Source organism: Myotis lucifugus, unplaced genomic scaffold (assembly GCF_000147115.1).
Source record: "Myotis lucifugus unplaced genomic scaffold, Myoluc2.0 scaffold_545, whole genome shotgun sequence".
NCBI lineage: Eukaryota > Metazoa > Chordata > Mammalia > Chiroptera > Vespertilionidae > Myotis > Myotis lucifugus.
The window spans coordinates 21,422-43,350 of NW_005871593.1; the positions used below are offsets into that span (position 1 = coordinate 21,422).

Below are 21,929 nucleotides of genomic sequence, written 5' to 3' on the forward strand. Positions count from 1 at the left end.
GGGTGAGGGTGCTGAGGGCCGTTTTCAGGCTGGTGGGTGATTGAAGCTCCCAACCGCTCCTTTTTTTCTTTTTTCTTTTTTTTATTCTGGGCCAGCTTTAGCTCTGAGGCCTCGCTGCTGAAAACATTGATACAATGTTGCGGTCAGGCTGGCTGAAGCCTGGCTGACTGAAAGCCGGTTTCTGGGGTTTTGTTTAGCTTCTTATTTGCAACATAGTACATAGTTGCTTAGAGTTGCAGCTGAGAGGCCAGCAATTCAGGCGGGGAACGTTGGAGTCCGCAGTCACTGGAGCAAGCAAGCCTCCCTGTTTGCTTCAGTGCATGGCTGCCGGCCACCATCTTGGCTGACAGTTAATTTGCATAAGGATATGCTGATTAGCCAATGGGAAGGGTAGCAGTCGTACGCTAATTACCATGTTTCTCTTTTATTAGTGTAGATTAGGTACATAAAGCAAAATCCATTACTACTTTAGGTGGAGATTAATAAAAATAATATTGTAATTTGAGATTGTGGCACACAACATCACTCCAGCACAGATGGGGTGGGCCTAGCGCTGGCTCTCTGGGTGTGACCTATGCACATTGTGTTAAGGGCCTGCGCTTGGCTAAATGCTCTGCTGTCACCCTGTTGATGTTCTTAATAATTTTGGAACAAGGACCCACGTTTCCATTTTGCACGGGGCCCTGCAAATTATTTATCCAATCCTGAGTAGGCATAAATTAATTATAGAGAGGTTTTACACCATATTATTTTAAAGTTTGAATTGCTACTTGAACTTTTTAAAATATAAACAAAGAATATGATTGCTACTGTCCAAGAATCATTTACAAAAATAGGTCATGTTCAATGCTAAAAGAAGACCTTGCTTTAATTCCCAGAAGCAAAAATCACTGAGACCTTGTTCTCTGATAATACGCAATAAAATTAGAAAGTTTACATTTTAAAAAATCAGTCACTTTTATTTAGAAAATGATGACAAACAGCTAGCTACCAAAACTTTTTTGAGTTGGTAAAATGATACGTTCTTTACCTTTAAATGAATCAAAGATACTAAATCCAGTACATACTCACTTATAAGCACACATATGCACAAAGTTTGAGGAAAGTGGAATAGAGCTAATAAAAATAACATTAAAAATTAGAAGAGAATAAAGTAGAATTAATGAGTAAATCTAGAACTAAATGGTGCTTTGCAAAAACAAAATATATTCTTAGAAAATTTAATCAAGAAGAAAATATAGAACCAATGAGAATAGAAAGAGAAATCCATATAATCACAGATGTGTAGATTTAAGTAATTAAAAAGCAAGTTGTACACAGTTTTATGTAAATACATTAGAAGATCTAAATGAAGTGAAAATTTCCTGGGGAAAAGGGCTAAATTCAAATAAATGAAATACTGAGAAAGAAATTGAGAAAATTTTCAAAAAACTTCTATGCCAGAAGGCTCTTGGGCTATCTTACTTTGCTGATTAATTACTTTATATGTACAAGGAAATATAATTACCATGTTTTTTTTTGTTGTTTTTTTTTTAAATGTTTTTTGTTGTTTTTTTTGTTTGTTTGTTTGTTTTTTAATATATTTTATTGATTTTTTTACAGAGAGAAGGGAGAGAGATAGAGACTTAGAAACATCGATGAGAGAGAAACATCGATCAGCTGCCTCCTGCACATCTCCCACTGGGGATGTGCCCGCAACCCAGGTACATGCCCTTGACCGGAATCGAACCTGGGACCTTTCAGTCCGCAGGCCGATGCTCTATCCACTGAGCCAAACTGGTTTCGGCTATAATTACCATGTTGTAAGACTTAGAAAAAGATGGAAAACTACTGTGGCAGTAATTCCACTTCAAAGAATCTCTACCAAGGAAACCATCCACAATGTTTACATTCCCAACAGTACTCATCCCCGCATTGCTTTATAACAATTAAAAAAGGGGGGGGGTGTCTGAGAGTACAGAAAAGGATGCATCCAAACTGCATATTATGCAGCTATATAACCGATGTTCACGAAAAGGCTTTAAGGACAAGGGAAACGATTCTACTACCTTAGGTGGGGGAGGGGGCGGGAGGGGCAATCAAAATGCCAGGGATCAACCTCTTCATACGATACTCAGACTGTCACTGGGTAAAATCACGGGTAATTTTTGTTCTCCTTCCTACACATTGCTGCAGTGTCCATGTGAACATTAATAATTAAAAGAAAAAGAAATTTAACGAAGTGTCTTCAAGACCCTCTGCTTCCCCAGCTGAAAGCACTGACACGGGTGACCTCCAGACATCTAGGGCAACATCATGGGGAGTGTGGTTTACCTACCGATGGAAGTCAGGTGTCTAATCACCCCCTCTTCCTTCCAAGGCTAACCTGGCCAAGCAGGAGGGCCGCTTAGCGGTCGCCAATGCTGAGCTGGGGAAGGCGCAGGCACTGCTTGATGAGAAACAAGCCGAGCTGGATAAAGTGCAAGCAAAATTCGATGCGGCAATGAATGAGAAAATGGTGAGATTAAGTACCCAAAGCGAAGGAAATGTATGGAAATGTTACGCAAGTGTACAGTATGTTGCATTTAGAAATTAGGTCCATGTGTGTGACCGAAAAGATTTACCTGAATGCCCCTCCCTGCTAGCGATGTCTATTTATTTTGGATCTTTGACACTCCAAGTTCTTTTTAACCATCACTTTCCATAAGGGGAACTGTGACGTCGGCACCGACTTTGCGGTTGGGAAACTGGGCTTCAGGTCCCGCTCAGGCACTTATTAATTGTGAAGTTGAGGGTAATTGTCCTCAATTATCCATCAACTGGGGATCCTGATCCGACCTCTGAGGTCAGATGTGAAGTGGTGGCCTGGTTGTGAGGCAGGGGCCAGGGGAAGAACAAGGCCCTGTGTGGAGGGTTTGCTCACTTCTGGGGTCTACCCATCACTGCCACTTTTACGCTGTCATTGTGAGGACACTGAACCCAGATTTGGAAAAACATGTGGCAGCAGCAGCACCACAACATACGATTTCCACCATGCCGACACAGCGGGCCTAGCAACCCCAACTAGGTAACACTGAGACGGAGTAAGTAATTAGGAGGTGATGGGTTTTGGTGATCCGTTACCTTTTCTTTTAATATGATTTGTTTACTTATAAGTTTACATAATTTAATTTTTAATAACGGCTGTTTAACACCAGCACACATTCCCTACAACTTTCACAATTGGCTCTTGTGAGCGGATGCAAGCTGCCTGCGGCACACGACTGTTGTGTAGAAATTTTCTGGGGGAAAATCTTGGTTAACTGCAAAGAACTCAGAATTATTATTAAATCCAAGTCTTTTAAAAGCACTATATTTTATTGTTTTGGTTCTATTTTGAAAATATTTAATAGAAATACTATTTCATTTTATTTAAAAAAATTTTTCTTTATTGATTAAGGTATTACATATGTGTCCTTATCCCCTCATTGCCCCCCCCATAAAAATACTATTTAATTGATGTGATTTGTATTCTAGCTTACAAAATTGCTTTTCTTGAAATTTTGTAATGTAAAATAACTATATACTGAATAAATTACCAGAATTTAACAGGTAAGGTTTCCCTTACACGGTATTTTTAGATTATATTAATTTTACACATTAAGAAATTCCTCCAGGTATTTTACAGGCGAATATAATGGGTATTTAATTCAGGGATTTAAGAAGTTCTTGAGACCTTCTTCCTGTATGAACACAGGACTTGCTCAACGATGCCGACATGTGCCGGAAAAAGATGCAGGCAGCCTCCACCCTCATCGACGGCCTGAGTGGAGAGAAGATCCGATGGACTCAGCAAAGCAAAGAGTTCAAAGCTCAGATTAACAGGTATGCATCTCGGTCTTTGTTATACTCGCTCTCCATCTCGGGCACCACCCCAAAGGCCACCTCTTTGTGACGCTAGAGAATGTAAAACCCATCTCCCGTGAAGAGCTTTCTCCGGCGGCGTTTCCACATACCCATCGCCGAATCCCTCCGTCCAAGAAACTGCTTGCAGCTTAAGTTCCGCGCTCTCGCTCTCGCTCTCGGTGAAACAGAGAGGGAAGCACCTTTTGTGAGGCACCTGTCATCTCCACGCAGGCTCAGCCGTGTGGCCTTTCCAACTCCTTCCACTGTGGAGGGTGACTGTGTTTTCTCCTCCACAGGCTCGTGGGTGACATTCTGCTGTGCACCGGATTCCTCTCCTACCTCGGTCCTTTCAATCAGATATTTAGGAACTACCTGCTTAAAGAGCTGTGGGAGCTGGAGCTGCGGGCGCGGAAGATTCCTTTCAGTGAAAACCTGAATCTCATTTCAATGCTGGTGGATCCTCCAACAGTGAGTGTTTCTGTCCTCATCACATTATTTGAATTTCAGTCTCATTTTATTTCTTACTAAGAAATCAAGGTATACCTACTTTTTTTTTCTCTTTTCATTTAATTGAAAAGATTGTTTGAAAATGCTTACGAGCTCCAAAAATGGATTTTCTCAGTTGTATAAAAGTTACTCTGCATTTTAAGAAATCCTCCTTTCCAATGAGTCCCAGTTGCACTGCTGTGAACTAAAAGGCCATTTGTGAGTTACAGACAGGCGGATCGTGAGCTCTCCTGACAGCCCTACACCATCCTACTAAACCACGTGCTCTCGCAAACATCCCAGGCCAATGCAGACATTAGCTAGGCCCCAAGCACTGATATTAACCTTCTCTTGGTCATTAGCGATCCCTTATTAGCAGCACGCTCCGTGTCACTGAGGAACAGCGTGACCTACCTCCCCAGCCTCCCTCGTGGGGAATTTGGCGCCTCTGCCCATTGCCAGTGCCCCCTGCAGGGCTCCGGTGGCAGTACACGCTTGCCAGGCCATTTGTCTTCATGAGCTGCTTTTCTGATTTGTGAATATGCTCCCCAGTTGCCCTAGAGACACCATGCTACTAATTGCATGTTCTCTCTACTTAAAAATTAGTCTTTCCAATTCAAACAATGTTGACATGGTCCTGACAGGGACTCGATCAGGTATTGAATATAGTGGGTCACTGGTGAGACTCAGTGGGCCAGGCTATTCTTTATTAGTTATGGCCTTTGAAGGCGGAGGCTGGTTGGTTCCTTGGATCTCGGGTGATTTTATGGACACGTGGAAGCAGGCTGGCAATTCCCTCTGATTTTGGAAAAGAAATATTTCTTTTAAATGTCATTGATGAGCTCCTGCCAATATAATATCTTGTCTCTCCTGACTTCTCTCCCTCCAGCTACGCAACCCCAGACCTCACAAAAGCAGAACCAAGGGCAGGAAGGGGAAGTGTCAAGGGCTTATCTCCTCTGACATCTTTCTTTTTCTTCTTCTTCTTTTTTTTTTTAATCCTCACCCGAGGATATTTTTCCATTGATTTTTTAGGGGGCATGGAAGAGAGAGGGAAAGACAGAGAGAAATGTCAATGTGAGAGAAACACATGGATTGGTTGCTTTTTGCACGCACCCCGACCAGGGCCCAGGCTGGGGAGGAGCCTACAACTGAGGTACATGCCCTTGACTGGAATCGAACTTGGGACCCTTTGGTCCATAGGCCGACTGAGCCAAACCAGCTATGGCTTCTCTGACATCTTATCACCTGTAACCATTACCTCTGCCTCCTTTAGCCAGTCTGGACCCCACCCACAAAGCCAGCCTCACCATATTTTAAGCCCCTGTGTTCTCCGAATGCTCAGCAACCAAGCTTCATGTAATCAATTTAACAATATTAACTCAAGCATGAAAATATAACATACAGAACTAAACCTAGTCTTGCATCATGAGAGAAAGGATTTATTTATTACTGTTTTTTTTAATTTAATGTTACTTGGTTCACATTTACAAATTTGGGGTTTTTTTCTGGGTACCTGTTGCACATTCTCAATGGAAAAATAAATGTCCAAATGTTAAATTCTTTTATATTGTGGTGCTTTTAACTACTAATGAAAGCTTTCTCGTTCTCCTTCGAATGGCCATGTCCACTTCCTGTCATTCAGATTGGCGAGTGGGGACTGCAGGGTCTACCAGGAGATGACCTCTCGATTCAGAATGGCATTATTGTGACGAAGGCCACCAGATACCCACTCCTCATAGATCCACAAACTCAAGGCAAAACTTGGATTAAATCAAAGGAAAAAGAAAATGACCTGCAGGTGTGTACCATTTGGTGCAGGGAAAGTAATCCTGAAATCATGAAATATCCCCCAAATTTCCATTGAATCTGCCAGTCACAAAGTTGTCATCTCTGTAATTGTTTGCTAATGTACACCCTTGAGTTTTTGTAACAGGGGTTGGGGCAAAGGCTTTGCCATTTTCTCTCTTTTGTGCTCTCCCTTGATTGCACTCTCCCCTCTCTGTCCATTGCCCTGGCTCTATTGTGGATGTGGGATATGGCTTCTATCCTGGGCCTTACAGGGAAAGCAGCCAAAGAACTTGTGATTTGGGCCACCTGCATCACTCGCTCAGGCACTCGGTACTACATAGCATACGAGGGTCCAGTGTTGGGGTTGGTGTCTAATAAGGTGTTCATTTTCATTCCTGAAAGTGAAGGACAGGATTCCAGCCCTCCTGACTCCCCGGGGGGATCTCATCACCATTGATATTTCAATTCAGCTTCCCAGGTGGACTGTTCATTGTTTCCTAGACACGGTTCTAAGCCTCCTGGATCCATATTTTTGCTTGTGCTATTTCTCCTAATGAGGATGTCTTTCTCCACCCCACTGCCCACTTCCCTTACATCGCAGGTAAAAATCTTAAATATCTCAAAGTCCACATCCAACACTATCTTTGTCAAGAATTCTCTGGGTCTGAGGAGCGCCCCTCTCCTCCTCTTTCCATCACAGAGAGCCCGTTACACACCCAGGACTTCACAGGCCACGACTCACCGAGCTTTGAAAATTGCTGCTTTTATTTTTATAAACAAGGCTTCCCAAATAGCCCTCAAAATTTGTAGCCAACTCTTGGTTTCCACTGAGGAGGAGGCACATTCTTTGTGCCATTTGTAGAGTGATGAGCTCTTGTTTTTAGGTGACATCTCTGAACCATAAGTATTTCCGCACACACTTGGAGGACAGCCTTTCCTTGGGCCGACCGCTGCTCATCGAGGACATTCGTGAAGAGCTGGACCCGGCCCTGGACAATGTGTTAGAAAAGAATTTCATTAAATCAGGCACCAATTTCAAGGTGAGCTTTGTGAAAAACAAGAAAGAAAAGAATAATGGTGACATCTACTTATCTTTTTGAGCATAGCAGTAAAGGCAATTTCTTTCAAGTATTTGGTATCCTGGAAAAAATAATTTCCAAACTCATGTTCAGTGTTTCCTTTAAAAATACATAGTATTAGCCTGGCTGGCGTGGTTCAGTGGTTGAGTATCGATCTATGAACCAGGCGGTCATGGTTGGATTCCTGGTCGGGACATGTGCCCGGGTTGTGGGCTCGATTCTCAGTGTGGAGCGTGTAGGAGGCAGCTGATCGATGATTCTCTCTCATCATTGATGTTTCTCTCTCCTCCCTTCCTCTCTGAAATCAATAAAAATATTAATATATATATGTATATTAAAAATATATACATACTGTAGTACAATATTAGAAATATTAAAATATATAGATAAGCATATATATTTTAATAAAAAATATAGGGGGAGGGCAATTTCTTGCTAAGAGTAGTCATTTCACTGAAACTAAATAATATATTAAGGAAAGACATCGTTTAGTCTTAATAATAAGGTATTATATGTATTTTAGCAACTCCAAGAAAATTGGTTTTGTAAGCCATATATACATCTATACAATAAAACCTATATTTTATTGGAGAAAATAGCATTTTAATAAAGTCTATGAACATTGATTTGTTCATTTCTCTCTTAACGTTCAGTCTAAATTCATGGACTTTGCTGGAAGCTATGGAATAGTGTTCCTGATTTTTTATTATAATTGTTTTCAGTCTGTTTTTTTCTTTCATTGGTCATTCTCTATCTTTAGGCTTCTTCGGATTTTGATTTTTTGATGAATGACAGCCTTTCTGGTTGAACTTTTTTTATTTGGACAACTGAATTTTATGAATATCAGTGAATAAAATTTGAAATTTGAAAAATTTTCCTCACTAAACAAAGAGATTTGTGTAGAAAAAACTTCTTCATAATGTGAATTCTTTTATATGCCATGTTTAATATGCCAAAGGAGGTTGCAGACTCGCCATTCCTGAAAGTCCTTTAAAAGACCCCCAATTCTTAACCGCAGCGCCAAGGCCTGCTGCCTGAGAATGTGCTAGCCCCCCTAGCATGTGGATTAAGATTAAAATCTAATTCATGTAGAAATGTTATAAATTCCACCTGACTTTTTTTTGTTGTTGTTAATCCTCACCTGAGAATATTTTTCCATTGATTTTTTTTTTTTTAAGAGAGAGTGGAAGGAAGGGGAGAGACACAGAGAGAAACATCGATGTGAGAGAGCAACACTGATTGGTTGCCTCCTGCATGACCAGGACCGGGGATCAAGCCTGCAAGGACCACGCCTACCACCAAGGTACATACCTTTGACTGGAATTGAACCCAGGACCCTTCAGTCCTGGGGCTGACATTCTATCCACTGAGCCAAACCAGCCACGGCTCCACCTAATTTTTAGACAGCAAAACCTGTTGTTTTTCAATATACTGCAGATTGTAGTGTTTAAGATAAATGCCATCTTTCTGGAAAATTATATTGGCATTTTTCTTCTTTGGAAATGTTATTAACCCTTTCTGTTGTTAAGTGGGAAAAATACGTTGGCATGTTTTTTCTTTGAAAATTTTGTTAACCCTTTCTGTTGTTAAATGTGCTTCAGATATGACTGTGAAATGGAAGAAGAAATTATGTATTCTATAAACACGACAAATTTCCATAGCAGGAAATAATTTTCTCAAGTGGAAAAAACAGTCAAGTCTTTGACTGAGTTTTTCTTTATTCAACATTTGTCTTGGATAAAATTTTCATTGAATTTGCTTGGTGTTATGGCTAAAAACATCTCCAAGCAGGACCAGAAATGTAACTTATTCTAAAGGGATAGGCTTTATTCTTTAAGATCAATGATTAAAATTTCACAACTTTCTTTTGCAGTTCCTCCAAGTTCACAGCACTAGCCTCTGGTAAAGTATTTCTTAAGTTGAACCCATCGTGCTAGTCCTGTCCTCTAAGCCTTTTTAAACTTTCTATTTGCATTGACGTAGGTGAAAGTCGGTGATAAGGAATGTGATATCATGGATTCATTTAAACTTTATATTACTACAAAGTTACCGAACCCTGCCTTTACCCCCGAGATCAATGCTAAAACATCAGTCATTGACTTCACCGTTACGATGAAAGGGCTTGAGAATCAGTTACTAAGGAGAGTAATTCTAACAGAGAAACAGGTAATAATTTCTCAAGGTAAAGAACCTTGACTTAAACTATAATAAATGTTTAAACTTTATTAGGAAATTGTTAAGTCTATGGACAAAAAAAATTAAATAAATCCTGTTTACTTTTGTTAACATAAATATTTGTTTTGTAGTCTCAAATCCTGTCAGGAAATCATGTAACTAACTTACCTCTCCTCTAACTTCAGACACATACACACACACACACACTCACTCACACACACTCACACATTCACACCCCTATTTCCACTTCCTACATCTGACTTTAAACCTTCGGGTATGTTGACTTTCATCTTTATAGTCCTGTGGATGGATGGTCTTGGATATAACTGAAAAGTTTGATAAAATAATGATTCCGGAGAAAAAGAAATTGCTCTGAATGAGTATTATTACCACTGTAGTAGTTTCAACCACTACAATCTAATAATCTAATAATATGGAGAGCCATACTTTTATTTTAATCAAGTGAAATTTGCACTAATGCAGGGAACATATTTAAGTATAATTGAGAGTTCTAATCAAACAAAGAACAACTTAAGATGGGGTGATTCTAAGAGCAATTAAAATAAGATTAAACTAATTGTTAGGATAAATGTCAGAAAATGTTAAATGCTATGCACAAAATATAATTTTCTATATCTGCAGATATAAAATATATTTGCACAAATATAATTAATTTTGGTATTAAGGGTTCAGCGGAAAGGCAAGGCTAGAAATAGAAAGACCAGAGAGGCATAAAATGGGAGGGTGAGAAGATGGCAGAAGAAGACAGGACAAGGAAAGGAAAAAAGGCAAGAGATCCGAACAGATGGACACAAACAGAGAGGAAAGACATTCAAAAACGGAAGGAGGAATGACACTGACCACAAAAAAAAAAAAAGAGAGAGATAGTAAAAGGAGAAGTGAAATTCTACCTCGTTCATAGAGATGGTCACTTGGTGCAGGCCTGGAAGGGCGGCCAGTCTGGCGGAGGGAAGGGCACAGTCCCAGCTTCCATGCTCATTTGATCCTAGTTAACAACAAACAACCCAGGGCTTATGCAATCCAGAAAGAGAATCCATTCCACTTCCACAGCCAGGCAGAGAGAGCACGGGCCCCTCCATCACTTCTTAAGGCCTCGTGGTGTCAACTGGTAAAAACTAGTCCTTCCTTTGTGGTCTGCTTGGTGCTGTCAGTCTGTTCCAGGATGATTCCTCAATGGTCCAGATCCCCCATGTAGGCTACACTAGCTTCTGTAAGGCGGGCCCCTCCGTGTCCCAGAGCGCCTACACTCATTCTTCTAGGCCTGGACTCCCTCTTCAAATGATGTGCTAAGATGTTCGCACCAGGCTTGCTGGAGAAACACAATGCACACTTAGTCTGCAGGAGACCTCCTGACTGCTATGTTCACCCTCCTAACAACCTGCTCTGAAACCCGTTTTACAGGTGAACAAGTGGAGACCAGAGAGAATAGGGTCTTAACCTGTGAGAGCACACAGGCTTTCCGCCCTGCCAGACCTCGGTAAACGTTACAGGTCATGCTGTAAAGCTCACAAGCATCCACTGTACCGTGATGCTTGTGTTTCTGTATCTTACCGACAGGGAAGCTAACGGTATTCATTTTGTCCACGTGTTCCTATACTGCCACCCAGGGGTGACTATGCTAATGAAAACAATACATTAGCTATTCCCCTGCAATCACAGCCAGGCTCTTCAGCTCTTCGTTGCCACTTCATCACATACTGCAAACCTGATAGTGAATGGTATTATACACTGGATACGCTGGTCTTGGAGTAGAATAACAAGGCTGTTAGGCCTTTCTCTGACAGTAGCTAGCTATGCATATTATATTGAAATGCTATTTGGAGTTAATATTTCTGGGTGCTCAGTTTCCCCGGACGTAAAATAAAGTTGATGAGTAAATTCAGCACATTTTAACTTAACAAATACTTATTGGGTTGAGTCCATTCTCTGCAAAGCCTTGAGGTAAGTGCTGCCAAGAATACAAGAACGCGTAGGACAAGTTCCTGCCCGTTAGATGTACGGCTCTAATTGAGACGCACGTCGTGGGAGGTATGCCGATGGGTGCTGTGCTGTGGCTCTTGATTGACAGGTTGGTTTAGGAAGACCTGAAAATGGAGGAATTTCCAAAGCAGTTTTTCAAGAAACTTCCTCAGCTAAGTAGTTTAAAAACACAGTTCGGAGTACAAGTTGTGATTCTGCATAAAATCAGAAGAGAGTGCTATCAAGAATGTTACTGAGACTATTTAAGTTTACTCTATATTTAGCAAGAGTATTATATCCACGTTAAATTTCTAAGTTTGAAAATTGCACTATAGTTATGTAAGAGAATGTCTTGGATCTTAGGAGATTTGCTGAAGATGTTAGGTAGAAAGGATCATAACATTGGCAAATGGTTCAGCAATGATGATAATAAATATTATATATAGAGAAAGAGTGATAAAGCAAAATGCTATTTGGTGAACCTAAGTAACGGGTTTGTGAGAGCTCATTGTACCAGTCTTGCAACTTTTCTGAAAGCTGGGAAATTTTCAAAATGTAATTTTAAAAAACACATCATTTATGTATGAAAAATATACCTCCCAAACATCCAATTTAGCCTCTGTTGTAGAAGGAGCTGCAAAATAATGGAAAATGGATTTGTATTGGCAACTGGCTATGCCAAACCAGGTACCTGGAGTCCCTATAGACAGGCCCCAAGCGAAGAGCTCACTTTTGGCTTGGGTTGCCTTGTGGTTTCTTGGTATTAATTAATGCCTCTTTGTTTCTACCACTTCTGACTGCAAATAAAGTTAACATTTCTCCCAGAGCCAATGTGGACACAGGGCCAAGAGAATTGGACGCTCTAATTTAAATAAACGGAGAGCTGGAAAGACAGCTGGGGATAATTGGGCAAAATTATTTTAGCAAGGTAATCACATGCACGCCCGTGTAAGTGCTATGGAAACTAAATGCTACTGGGCATAATTTAAAAAAACCTGTCTAGAGAAACAAAAATATGGAAAAATAGGTTTGACTAGTGGTAGCAATTTCCTGTCATTCAAAAGGCATTTGGGGTTACACTTTTAAAAGTTTGTAATAAACACTAGTAAGTTGGATTTACGGTAATAACTGGTAACATTCCGAGGTTGTTTTGTGTCTCTTAATAACAGGAGCTAGAGTCTGAGAGGGTTAAACTTTTGGAGGACGTGACTTTCAATAAGCGGAAGATGAAAGAACTTGAAGATAATCTCCTCTACAAATTAAGTGCTACAAAAGGTATTGTGTTATCACGACATCATCAAATAATGGATTCTGAAGAAGGATTTCTTGTATCCTCTTCTCAGCGGCCCCAGGATGACAGATGTTAGGAAACAGTTATCAATGCAAAGACCAGCGAGGCAATTCCCATGGAGACATTACAGAGGGGCGGCAGGGAATCTGATTACTGAATTAGCAAACAAGGCCTGCGCATTTGAGAATAACCGTTTTCTTGATATAATTGCTCTCTCCTGAGAAAGGAAGGGCTCCCAGTAGAGCTAGGTAACTCATAATAGGCTAATTTGCTTGCCCAACGGAAACGAATGGGCTCCATCTATTTTTTTTAGATTCACGCTTTCAACTGGCGTTGAAATGTAATCACCACATGGGCTCTGAGGTGTGTAATCTGTGGTGGAGGCACTTCAGCACCCAAGGCCCCGTTGACCCTTTTTTTTTATTGTTGTTGTTAATCCTTACCTGAGGATATTTTCCCATTTATTTTTTTAGAGAGAGTGAAAGGGAGGGAAAAAGAGAGAGAAACATCGATGTGAGAGATCAATGCCCCAACCAGGGCAGGGCCGGGGATTGAACCTGCAACCCAGGCCCATAGGTCGACGCTCTATCCACTGAGCCAAACCAGCGAGGACCCAGCTTACGCTTGGTTTGACTTGACCTCCCACTTAGAAGTCAGGTTCTGCCTGGGCAGTCAGATCCTCGAACCACCCCCTGATTTGGGGATGTGTTCTCTCTGAGTATGTAAAAATATTTTATCCAAAGGAAATAAAATCAACAAACACTACAGTAGGCAGCTTAATGCCATGTAAATTCTACCATTAATTAGAAGTTTAATGATGAATACTTCCCAATAGCACTTTAATCCTTGGATTAAAAAAAAAATCTTAACCTCACAGAAGAACACTATGTGTTCTCTCACAGCAGTCCCTAGCATCACCTTCCAGGTGACCTGAACGGAAGTCCCATTTTCTGCCTTAATTGCAGTCTGTCTGTCTCTTGGTGCAGTGCGTTCTCCTACCATTTGGTTCCTCTGGGGATTCTAAATATTAGAAAGATGGCTGAGGGCTCCTCTCCTGACCGGGCCAAGAGTGTGCTGGCTCCAGGTCTCTTTCCTGTGAGGTTAACTGCAAGTTGGATTCCATCTGTGGACCTAGTGCCCATCGGAGCAGCTCCATGCCCTCCAGCAGCTCAGGCCCTGCCCTGAACGCTGGGCTAGGCCAGAGCACTGCTGTTTGCAGACATCGTGGCCATTCGCTCAGCATGTCCAAAGTGCCTTCCATGTCTCAAAATCAAATTCACTGTCACAAACATGTTCTATCTATTAGAAACAATAATGAAGGGTAAAAATAAAATTAGGGTCTTTCTCCTGGGGAGACACTCCTGCCAGTGGAAGGGCTGTTCTCTAAGGCAGCAGTGGAGAGTGCACCATTAGCCTGCAAGCCGGTGTGCAGCGTTCGGGGCAGCGCCGCTGGGAGCCCAGCTGGGCGGGCGGGCGAGCTCATGACACTGCAGGGCGCCATCAGGGTGACGATGGAGGTGACAGGGGAGGTCCCTGGGGTGGGCTGCCTTGGGGATGCAGACTTCTAGGTGGCGAGAGGGACAACCCTTGCAGGAATGTTTGGAGGAATTCAGGCATCGGGTGGTAGCTAGACTAGAAGCCTTCTGAGCTCTGAAGAAATGGGGTTGAAAATTAACGGGGAGGTTTCTGAAGGGAGGCACCTGGCTTTCCAGCTTCCCCGCCTGTGTCCTACAGTTCCCACCCTCTTCCTGTTGGGTTTTTAGGCTCCTTGGTAGATGATGAGTCTCTCATCGGTGTCCTCCGAACCACCAAGCTGACAGCAGCTGAAGTGAGTGAAAAGCTGCACGTGGCCGCGGAAACGGAGGTCAAGATCAACCTGGCTCAGGAGGAGTTCCGGCCGGCGGCCACCCGCGGGAGCATCCTCTACTTCCTCATCACAGAGATGAGCATGGTCAACATCATGTACCAGACCTCCCTGGCCCAGTTCTTGAAGTTGTTTGACCAGTCCATGGCCAGGTGGGCCTCGCGACCTTCCCCCCAGAGCAGCAACTTAAACACTTTTGTTTATACAGCGGGGCCTTGACTTACGAGTGTCCCGACTAACGAGTTTTTCGAGATACGAGCCGTCTCTCGGCTGATTTTTTGCTTTGAGTTGAGTTGCGAGCTAAAATTCGGGTTACGAGCCAGCTTCAGATACCCCACCGCTAGTTGGCGCAGCGAACGTCACAGTGATTTGACATACGAGTAATTTGAGTTACGAGCTCCGTCACGGAACGAATTAAACTCGTAAGTCAAGGCCCCACTGTATTCCTACTTCTTTGATTTTTAAAATGTATTGCAGATCTGAGAAGTCTCCACTCCCTCAAAAGAGAATTACAAATATTATCGAGTACCTGACATACGAAGTGTTTACATACTCTGTCAGAGGCCTGTACGAAAACCACAAATTCCTCTTCGTGCTCCTCATGACCTTGAAGATCGACCTCCAGAGAGGAACAGTGAAGCACCGAGAGTTCCACGCTCTCATCAAAGGTGAAGGGTTTGGAATATGGATGTGACGTAAAGGATATTGCTTCTGATGCGCTCTCGGGTGGGCTGTTAACTAATTTCTACAACATAGTAGAGCAGTTATGTTGTCAGGAAAGTGAAGCTCTTTATCTATGCCCCTTTTTTTCTGACTTCCATTCATTGTGCTCTGGTTACTCAAGGTAGCGTACTCCAGGGCTGTGTTAACGCTATGATTCTCGGTTATGTAATTACGTGAAGGTTGGTCACTGTTGCCCGTGGTGAGGAGGCCCGGATGCCGAGGGGTGGGAAAGTGCAGCTGGTGGTGAGGGTTCCAGTGCAGGAGAGCGGTTCCTCAGGCAGGAATGAATGTGAGGGCTCATAGTTGAAGTTAATCCCATTCGTTGCTTATCTCCGTGTAAAAATATAACTAAGACAAAAGTATTTTCATTCAGTTCAGCAAAACAAGTGCTATGCACACCCAGCATGCTAGTGTCTGGGATACAAAGATGAAGCAGACATTGTTTTAAGAGAAATAGCAGCCTCATACAGGGGATAAAATAACTGCAAAACAAAGCCGAACTGCCTGAGTGTGATGAGAACGATAAGAACAACACGTTCGGTCTAAAAGGAGGGAGAGGTTACATGCGCTTGGTGAGATCAGAAAAGCTCCTTGGAAAACACACCTTTGCAGGGTAAGTCAGGAATTTGTCAGGTTATTTGACGCATGGGGAAATGTTTCAATCTTTTCTTTATGGTGTTGCCCTCTGTATATAGTTTAATAAATCACTTTCTTGCTGCTCCTCCCCACCCTCCAAAAAAGAAAGTGGCCTTTGAGTGGCCCCTGACGGTAGAGACAAAAGCGTGAGGAGGAAACTCGGGGAGTGCGTGAACTGGGAGCCTCAGTTCCTAGAGGAAGGGGTTTCTTGATCTGGCGAGAAGCCAGGCATCGTGGAGGTGGTGCTGTGGGCCGTTCGGAACCTTTTCTTGTCCTCCGGGAAGGTCACTCAGGCAGACATGCATGGGCTAGAGAGCAGAGGATGGAGGGGTCTATTACAATCTCCGTGCCGCAGCCTGCGGTAAAGGCGATGGGAGTAGGAAGGAGGAAACAGGTGAGGGTCATAGCAGGGACAGGCACTGGACCAGAGCCACGAGGCGGGTCAGAGCCGAGGTTCTGGTCTGTGCGGAGATTTCCCGTCCGCCTGGTTGAGAGAGGAGCTAGTTCAGGCGTGTCAGAGTCGGGGAACAATGAGTGAGTTTGGGACCCACTTTTCAGTCGGCATAAGAACAACCCCCAAATTCCAATGGCTCAACACAGCAAAGGTTTACTTACCCTCCACTCTCGCTCCAACATGCGTGTATGGTCACCCAGGAATCCCAGCTGCCTCCGTAAGTACTAGGCGGAGGGACGGATGTGGCAATCGTGTCCTGGCCCTTAGAAGTTATCCCATAAGGGACACATGTCACTTAACGCTCATATTTCATTGGCCGAAGCAAGACATGTGGCCACACCTAGCTTCACGGAGAGCAGGGGCTGCAGCGCTCCCACGGGCTTGGGAGCAGGGGACTGGGCATTCCCATAGGCCTGGTGACTGCGCAGACACGTGGGATGTGAGGCATCCAGCAGGCAGACGGCAGGCCGGACAGACGAGAAGGCAGACCGCGGCCACGTTGGGCGTAGAAGTAACAACCAAGGCCGTGGGTCAGCGGAGACCACCCAGGAGGAAAATGCGGAGTGTTTCCAAGTTCACGCTGCAAGGGGCCGGGACGTGATGCGCTTTATCCTCATCGTCCAGCTGACGAGAGGCAGGCAGGAGCCAGGCCTCGCTACTCGACCGTGTTCTTTAGTTCATTTCTTCCTCAGGCCCAGGTTAGGTTCCCGGATAAGAAACGTTGTAAACCGTTCTGCGTTCTCACTGAAATGTCTTCTTTGACTTTTTCTTTCTTGTAGCTCAAAGGAAATGAGACTATGTCCTGGGGTTCATATTTTTCTCAGTCCTGGGACGCCTGGAGGAGCTGGTGTCTGAATTGTATGTGGGCGTTTGGTGGCCGTGTGGTGCGTACGACGTGTGCAGGGCTGGAACCAGGGAATGAGCAGACTCTGCCCCGGCCTAGCAGTGTGAGGGAGTGGCCGGACGGATAAGCGTGAGGTTTGGCAGCAGGCACGTGGACATGGAATGTGGAGGGGCTGGTGCACACCAGAGGCCTGGGACCTCTGACCAGAGACAGGCCCAGTCCCTGTGGATGACAGCCCCCTGCGCCTGCAGGTCACACAGGACGTGCTCAGAGGGGACAGGGCAGGATCCGGGCCTGGGACTGAGACTGGTAGAGACGAGAGGGTGTGTGCAGATCTGAGGCCCCTCCCTGTCATGACACAAGCACCCCTCCCCCCCTCACCTCTCCCCACCCAGCAAACCCAGCCAAACCGTGCTCTTACCTGAGACAGGCGGGATTCTGGGAGACTAAGTATGTAAGTCAGCAGAGGCTGAGAAACACAGCAACACAGCGGGGAAGGAATCTGCGAGGAGAATTAGATTTGACACAGAAAAAAAAAGAAGGCTGCACATCGGGGTTGTGGTGAGAACACATCTGTGCCCCGTTTCATTAGCTGAGAGCCAGGAGAAGCAGATTGCACAGGGCCAGCAGCGCCAGTTCGAGGAGTTTGGGCTGCATCTAGTGGGCAACAGGGAGCCATCCAATGCTTCCTGAGCAGGAAGTCGTGCGAACAGAGCGGTGCTTCAGGAAGATGAATTGGGGAGTGTCTGATAGGTTGGTTAGCAAACGTATAGTCAGCTCAGCAGTAAAAGAGGCTTTGTGTGTTTTTAAAAAACAACCCAAAGCTGGCTTATTGTATTAGTTTTGAACCGGCTTACATTTTGACCAAATTATTTTTTTAAAAGATGGTATGACTTTGTTTTTAATGGTTTTTTCAAGGTTAACACATATGGTCCTTAAATCACTGATTTTTTAAAAATCATTTGAACCCAGTGCTTCAGGGGGAGAAGGAAGACTTATTGATCACAGCAGAAGTGTTCGATTTCCCCGGAAGGACCTTCCCGTTGCCTCCACTCCCACTTGTTTTCTTCGGTCTCTGGAAGGTGCCTTTGACGTTCTGTTTCAATGGACAGTGTCGGACACTGTGAAACATGAAGCAGATAGCAGGGCAATCCTGCAGCAGAGAGTAATCGATATGCTATTTCCCTGCCCAGTTTCTGTAGAAAGATGTCGTCTTTCTTTTGTTGTAAACCACGGACAAAAGACACCTTAGGGCGTGTGCCCTTGCCCTCCGGGTTGGACTGGACCTGCGTTCCAAATCAGACAGTTCATGTCAAACCCACAGCTAATGCTTGCCCAGCGGTTACTGTGGGCCAAGACTGTCCTAAGCTTTCTGCACACAAACACGTATTGTTAGGCCTTGTGGCGGAAGAGGAGGCAGAGACTGAGTTCTCTGTCCCCGTCTTTGCCGCTCTCAAGTATTAGAGTGGGTGTTGGGGAGAGACCGTCCGGTTAGTTGAGGTGCACGTGCCCGAAACTCTGCTGCAGCCTGAACGCCTCTGCTGGTGCCTTTGAGGCTTATGGTCCATGAACACATTGTTTTGGAAACAACGGAGAAGAAAAGGATGGATGACTTGTTCCCCGGTCAGAGAAGCAGAGTCCCTTAGGTCCCCAGCCGACTCCAGCGGTTGCTTTCCGGTAACCTCGGTGTTGGCAGAACCAGAGCCCAGCAGGGCTTTTTCCCTCTCCAGGTGGCACAGGGCAGGTGGTGAGGACGGTTGCGGGTCTAAAGGTGTGGTGGCCTCAGAGTCACTGCCCCAAGGGTGGAACAGAGGGGCTGGGCATGAAAGGGGTACTTCAGCTCATGCCCCATCCCAGGAAGGTGCTGGAGGGGGAGCGGAGCCCTGTGCCCCGCCCCACCCCCCGAGCGTTGATTATGAAGTGGAGGGATTCCAGGAGCTCTTCAGGATAATGGGATTTGAAAGTGGCAGAATCACCGTTTTTGCATAATCTGAATGAAAAACAGAGCTGGAAGTATTATGATAAAACATTACTAAAGATATGCAACAGAGGGATTTTGAAGTTGTAACAGTAGTCATGTGACTGGGTGGGAACCGGTCACAATGGGGGTGTTCGTTGACTTGTGATTGGCTTCAAAATACGACCCATGCTGTTCACATGCTGTGAGTCCAGGGCCTTGCTCATTTTCTCTGCTTTATTCCCGGTGCCTGGAATGTGCCAGATACACAGGGAACACTTAATAAGTATTTGTTGAATGAATGAATGAATGAATGGATGGATGATTTGATCATTAGTTACTCCCTTAAAACCCCACAGCTGTACTATGTCAATCTATCCATCTACCCGTCTTTTTGACCTGGTAACACATCGTACTGAATATGAAACTTCTGGAGGGGTGATGACTTAGAAGTGATTTTTAAAATCACACATGGGATGATCAGCCTACTCACTGATATCAAAATGGTACATTGCAGACTGTTAACACACAGTAAAAAGGCAAACAACCACAACCACCTGGAACAGTTCTTTGCAGAGAAAAATGACAAGGAATTCCCACCATCTGTATTTTATAAGACGGAGCAAATCAGTAAATAAAACAGTAAGACATGAAGGAAATGTACCCAAAAAGGATAACCACATTTTCTGTAATGTGACTATTTTCCAGTTTTCCCATATTTTTCTGTAATATGTTTATCTCATTTTTATGACTTGGGGGGTAGGGGGGTTCTAAAAATGGAGCCGGAGCTGACCTGGTCCTGCTGCCCCCTCCCCCAGGCGGAGCAGCCCTGGACCTGAAGGCCTGCCCTCCCAAGCCCTTCCGCTGGATCCTTGACATGACCTGGCTGAACCTCGTGGAGCTGAGTAAGCTCCCGCAATTCGCAGAAATCATGAACCAGGTAATAAAGGGCGGGAAAGCGCAGATCTCTACACCCAAACACACCCAGGCCATTTGTTGTTGTCATTAACCCTCACCCACAGATATTTTTTCCATTGGTTGTTAGAGGGAGTGGAAGGGAGGGGTAGAGACAGAGAGAAACATCGATGTGAGAGAGACACATCGGCTGGCTGCCTCCCGTACTCACCTGAGCCAGGGATTGAGCCTGCAACCAGGGCACATACGTGCTCTTGACCGGAATCAAACCCGAGACTTGAAGTCCGAGGGCCAACGCTCTAACCATTGGGAAAACCGGCTAGGGCCACCCGGGCCATTTAAATTGGAGACCTCCTGGTGACAAGTCCTCACACAAAAGGGTCCGCACAGTGGCGTAGCTTTAAGGCTCCGTGGCTTGCCAGGGAGAGTATAGACAGAGGGGGTCGGGAGGTGGGGTTTCTCAGAAGGAACCTTTTGGAGGTGCAGGCAGCTGCCTTTTCCTTCTGTGCTGGGTGTGGGTCACTCACAGGTGCTTGAATCACTGTCAGAATCGGAACCAGCGGTGGATCCTTTTTGTAGAGTATTGATGCTGTTACATTTTTACTTCTGCCTCTGATTTTTTAAAAAAATCTTTATTGTTGAGAGTATTACAGATGTCTCCCTCTCCCCCCCCCCATTACCCGCTCCATCTGGTTCCCGCCCCCCTGGCCTTCACCACTCTATTGTCTGTGTCCACAGGTAATGCATACATGTTCTTTGGTTAGTCTCTTCCCACCCACCCCTCCCCTTCTCTCTGAGAATCGTCAGGCTGTTCCATGTTTCCACGCCTCTGGTTCTGTTTTATTCATCAGTTTATTTTGTTCATTAGATTCCTTGCTTGTTTATTTTGCTTTTTAGATTCAATTGTTGATAGATGCGTATTCATTGCATTGTTGATCCCGCTTTAGAGATGAGAGAACCGAGACTCAAAGAGGTTAAGGAGTCTCCATGTGGCCGATGAAGGGCGAAGCTGTCATTGGACCTCATGCTCTTTCCTGACAGCAGCGCTATTTCTCCGCAACCTTTTACACTGGAGCTGGGCCTGGTGTGAGGGGAAGGGCTGCTCTCAGGACAGTGCAGAAGCTCACGGGGCCCTGCCACCGGGCAGCCCGCGCTGGCCTGTCTGTGGGAAGGAAGGGGAGAGTCTCCCAGCTGAGTGGTGTCAGCGATTGAAACAAAAATAGCCTCGAACAGCAGCGGCCCCACCTTGGCTTCTCAGGCCAAACTGTTTAACAATTTGCTAGGAGAGAGGACCAGGAAAAGGAGTGGGGCACGGAGGTGGGCGACCAGGGGCTGGAAGTCAGCCCACTGCTCATGATAGGTGCAGCTCGCCTGGGAGCGCTACTGTGAAGAGTCAAAATCAGCAGCTGGAAGGTTGGGAATAAACACCCTCTTGTCTCCCTCTCTCTGGCCGCTAGTGTGGGGGAGGCCTGCAGGGGGCGCTGTGAGTGGCAGTGCGCTGGGGTCAGGGCAGTAGGGCGGGCCGGGCCCCAGCAGCGTCCAGGCCTGCTGGCCGTGTGCCAAGCTGATTCTGTGAGAGCAGCCAGCTGCGGGGAGCCCGGAGAAAGACGGCAGCTGTGAAACATTTCAGAAATCCTCCTCCACCTTTCAGTGTCCCAGGGACAAAGTTGGAGCAACTGGGTTCATTATTTTGCTATTAAACTGTGGGCTTTGGGTAACTATTCCTCTCGATGCCTCTGGAGAAAGCGGGGAGAATAGAGGAGAAAGGACCAGGCTCGGGGGTGGCACGCAGCCTCTGCTCTGTGCTGATTTGCTGTTTGCTGTTAGCACTGACCTGACCGTTGCTCTTTAAACGCGCTTGCAAACACGG

General features: G+C 44.9%; 1 protein-coding gene across 1 annotated transcript in view; it reads left to right on the forward strand.

Moving 5' to 3' along the window:
* The window catches only part of LOC102430899 (dynein heavy chain 8, axonemal), a 99,894-nt gene that overhangs the window by 20,246 nt on the left and 57,719 nt on the right, over positions 1–21,929 (forward strand). Inside the window, exons 13-22 of the mRNA XM_006104123.3 lie at positions 2,360–2,497; positions 3,716–3,843; positions 4,161–4,332; positions 5,996–6,151; positions 7,026–7,181; positions 9,204–9,386; positions 12,545–12,650; positions 14,430–14,682; positions 15,008–15,198; positions 19,963–20,084. Coding sequence (XP_006104185.1) covers positions 2,360–2,497; positions 3,716–3,843; positions 4,161–4,332; positions 5,996–6,151; positions 7,026–7,181; positions 9,204–9,386; positions 12,545–12,650; positions 14,430–14,682; positions 15,008–15,198; positions 19,963–20,084 — 1,605 coding nt within the window. The remainder of the gene's footprint in view (positions 1–2,359; positions 2,498–3,715; positions 3,844–4,160; positions 4,333–5,995; positions 6,152–7,025; positions 7,182–9,203; positions 9,387–12,544; positions 12,651–14,429; positions 14,683–15,007; positions 15,199–19,962; positions 20,085–21,929) is intronic.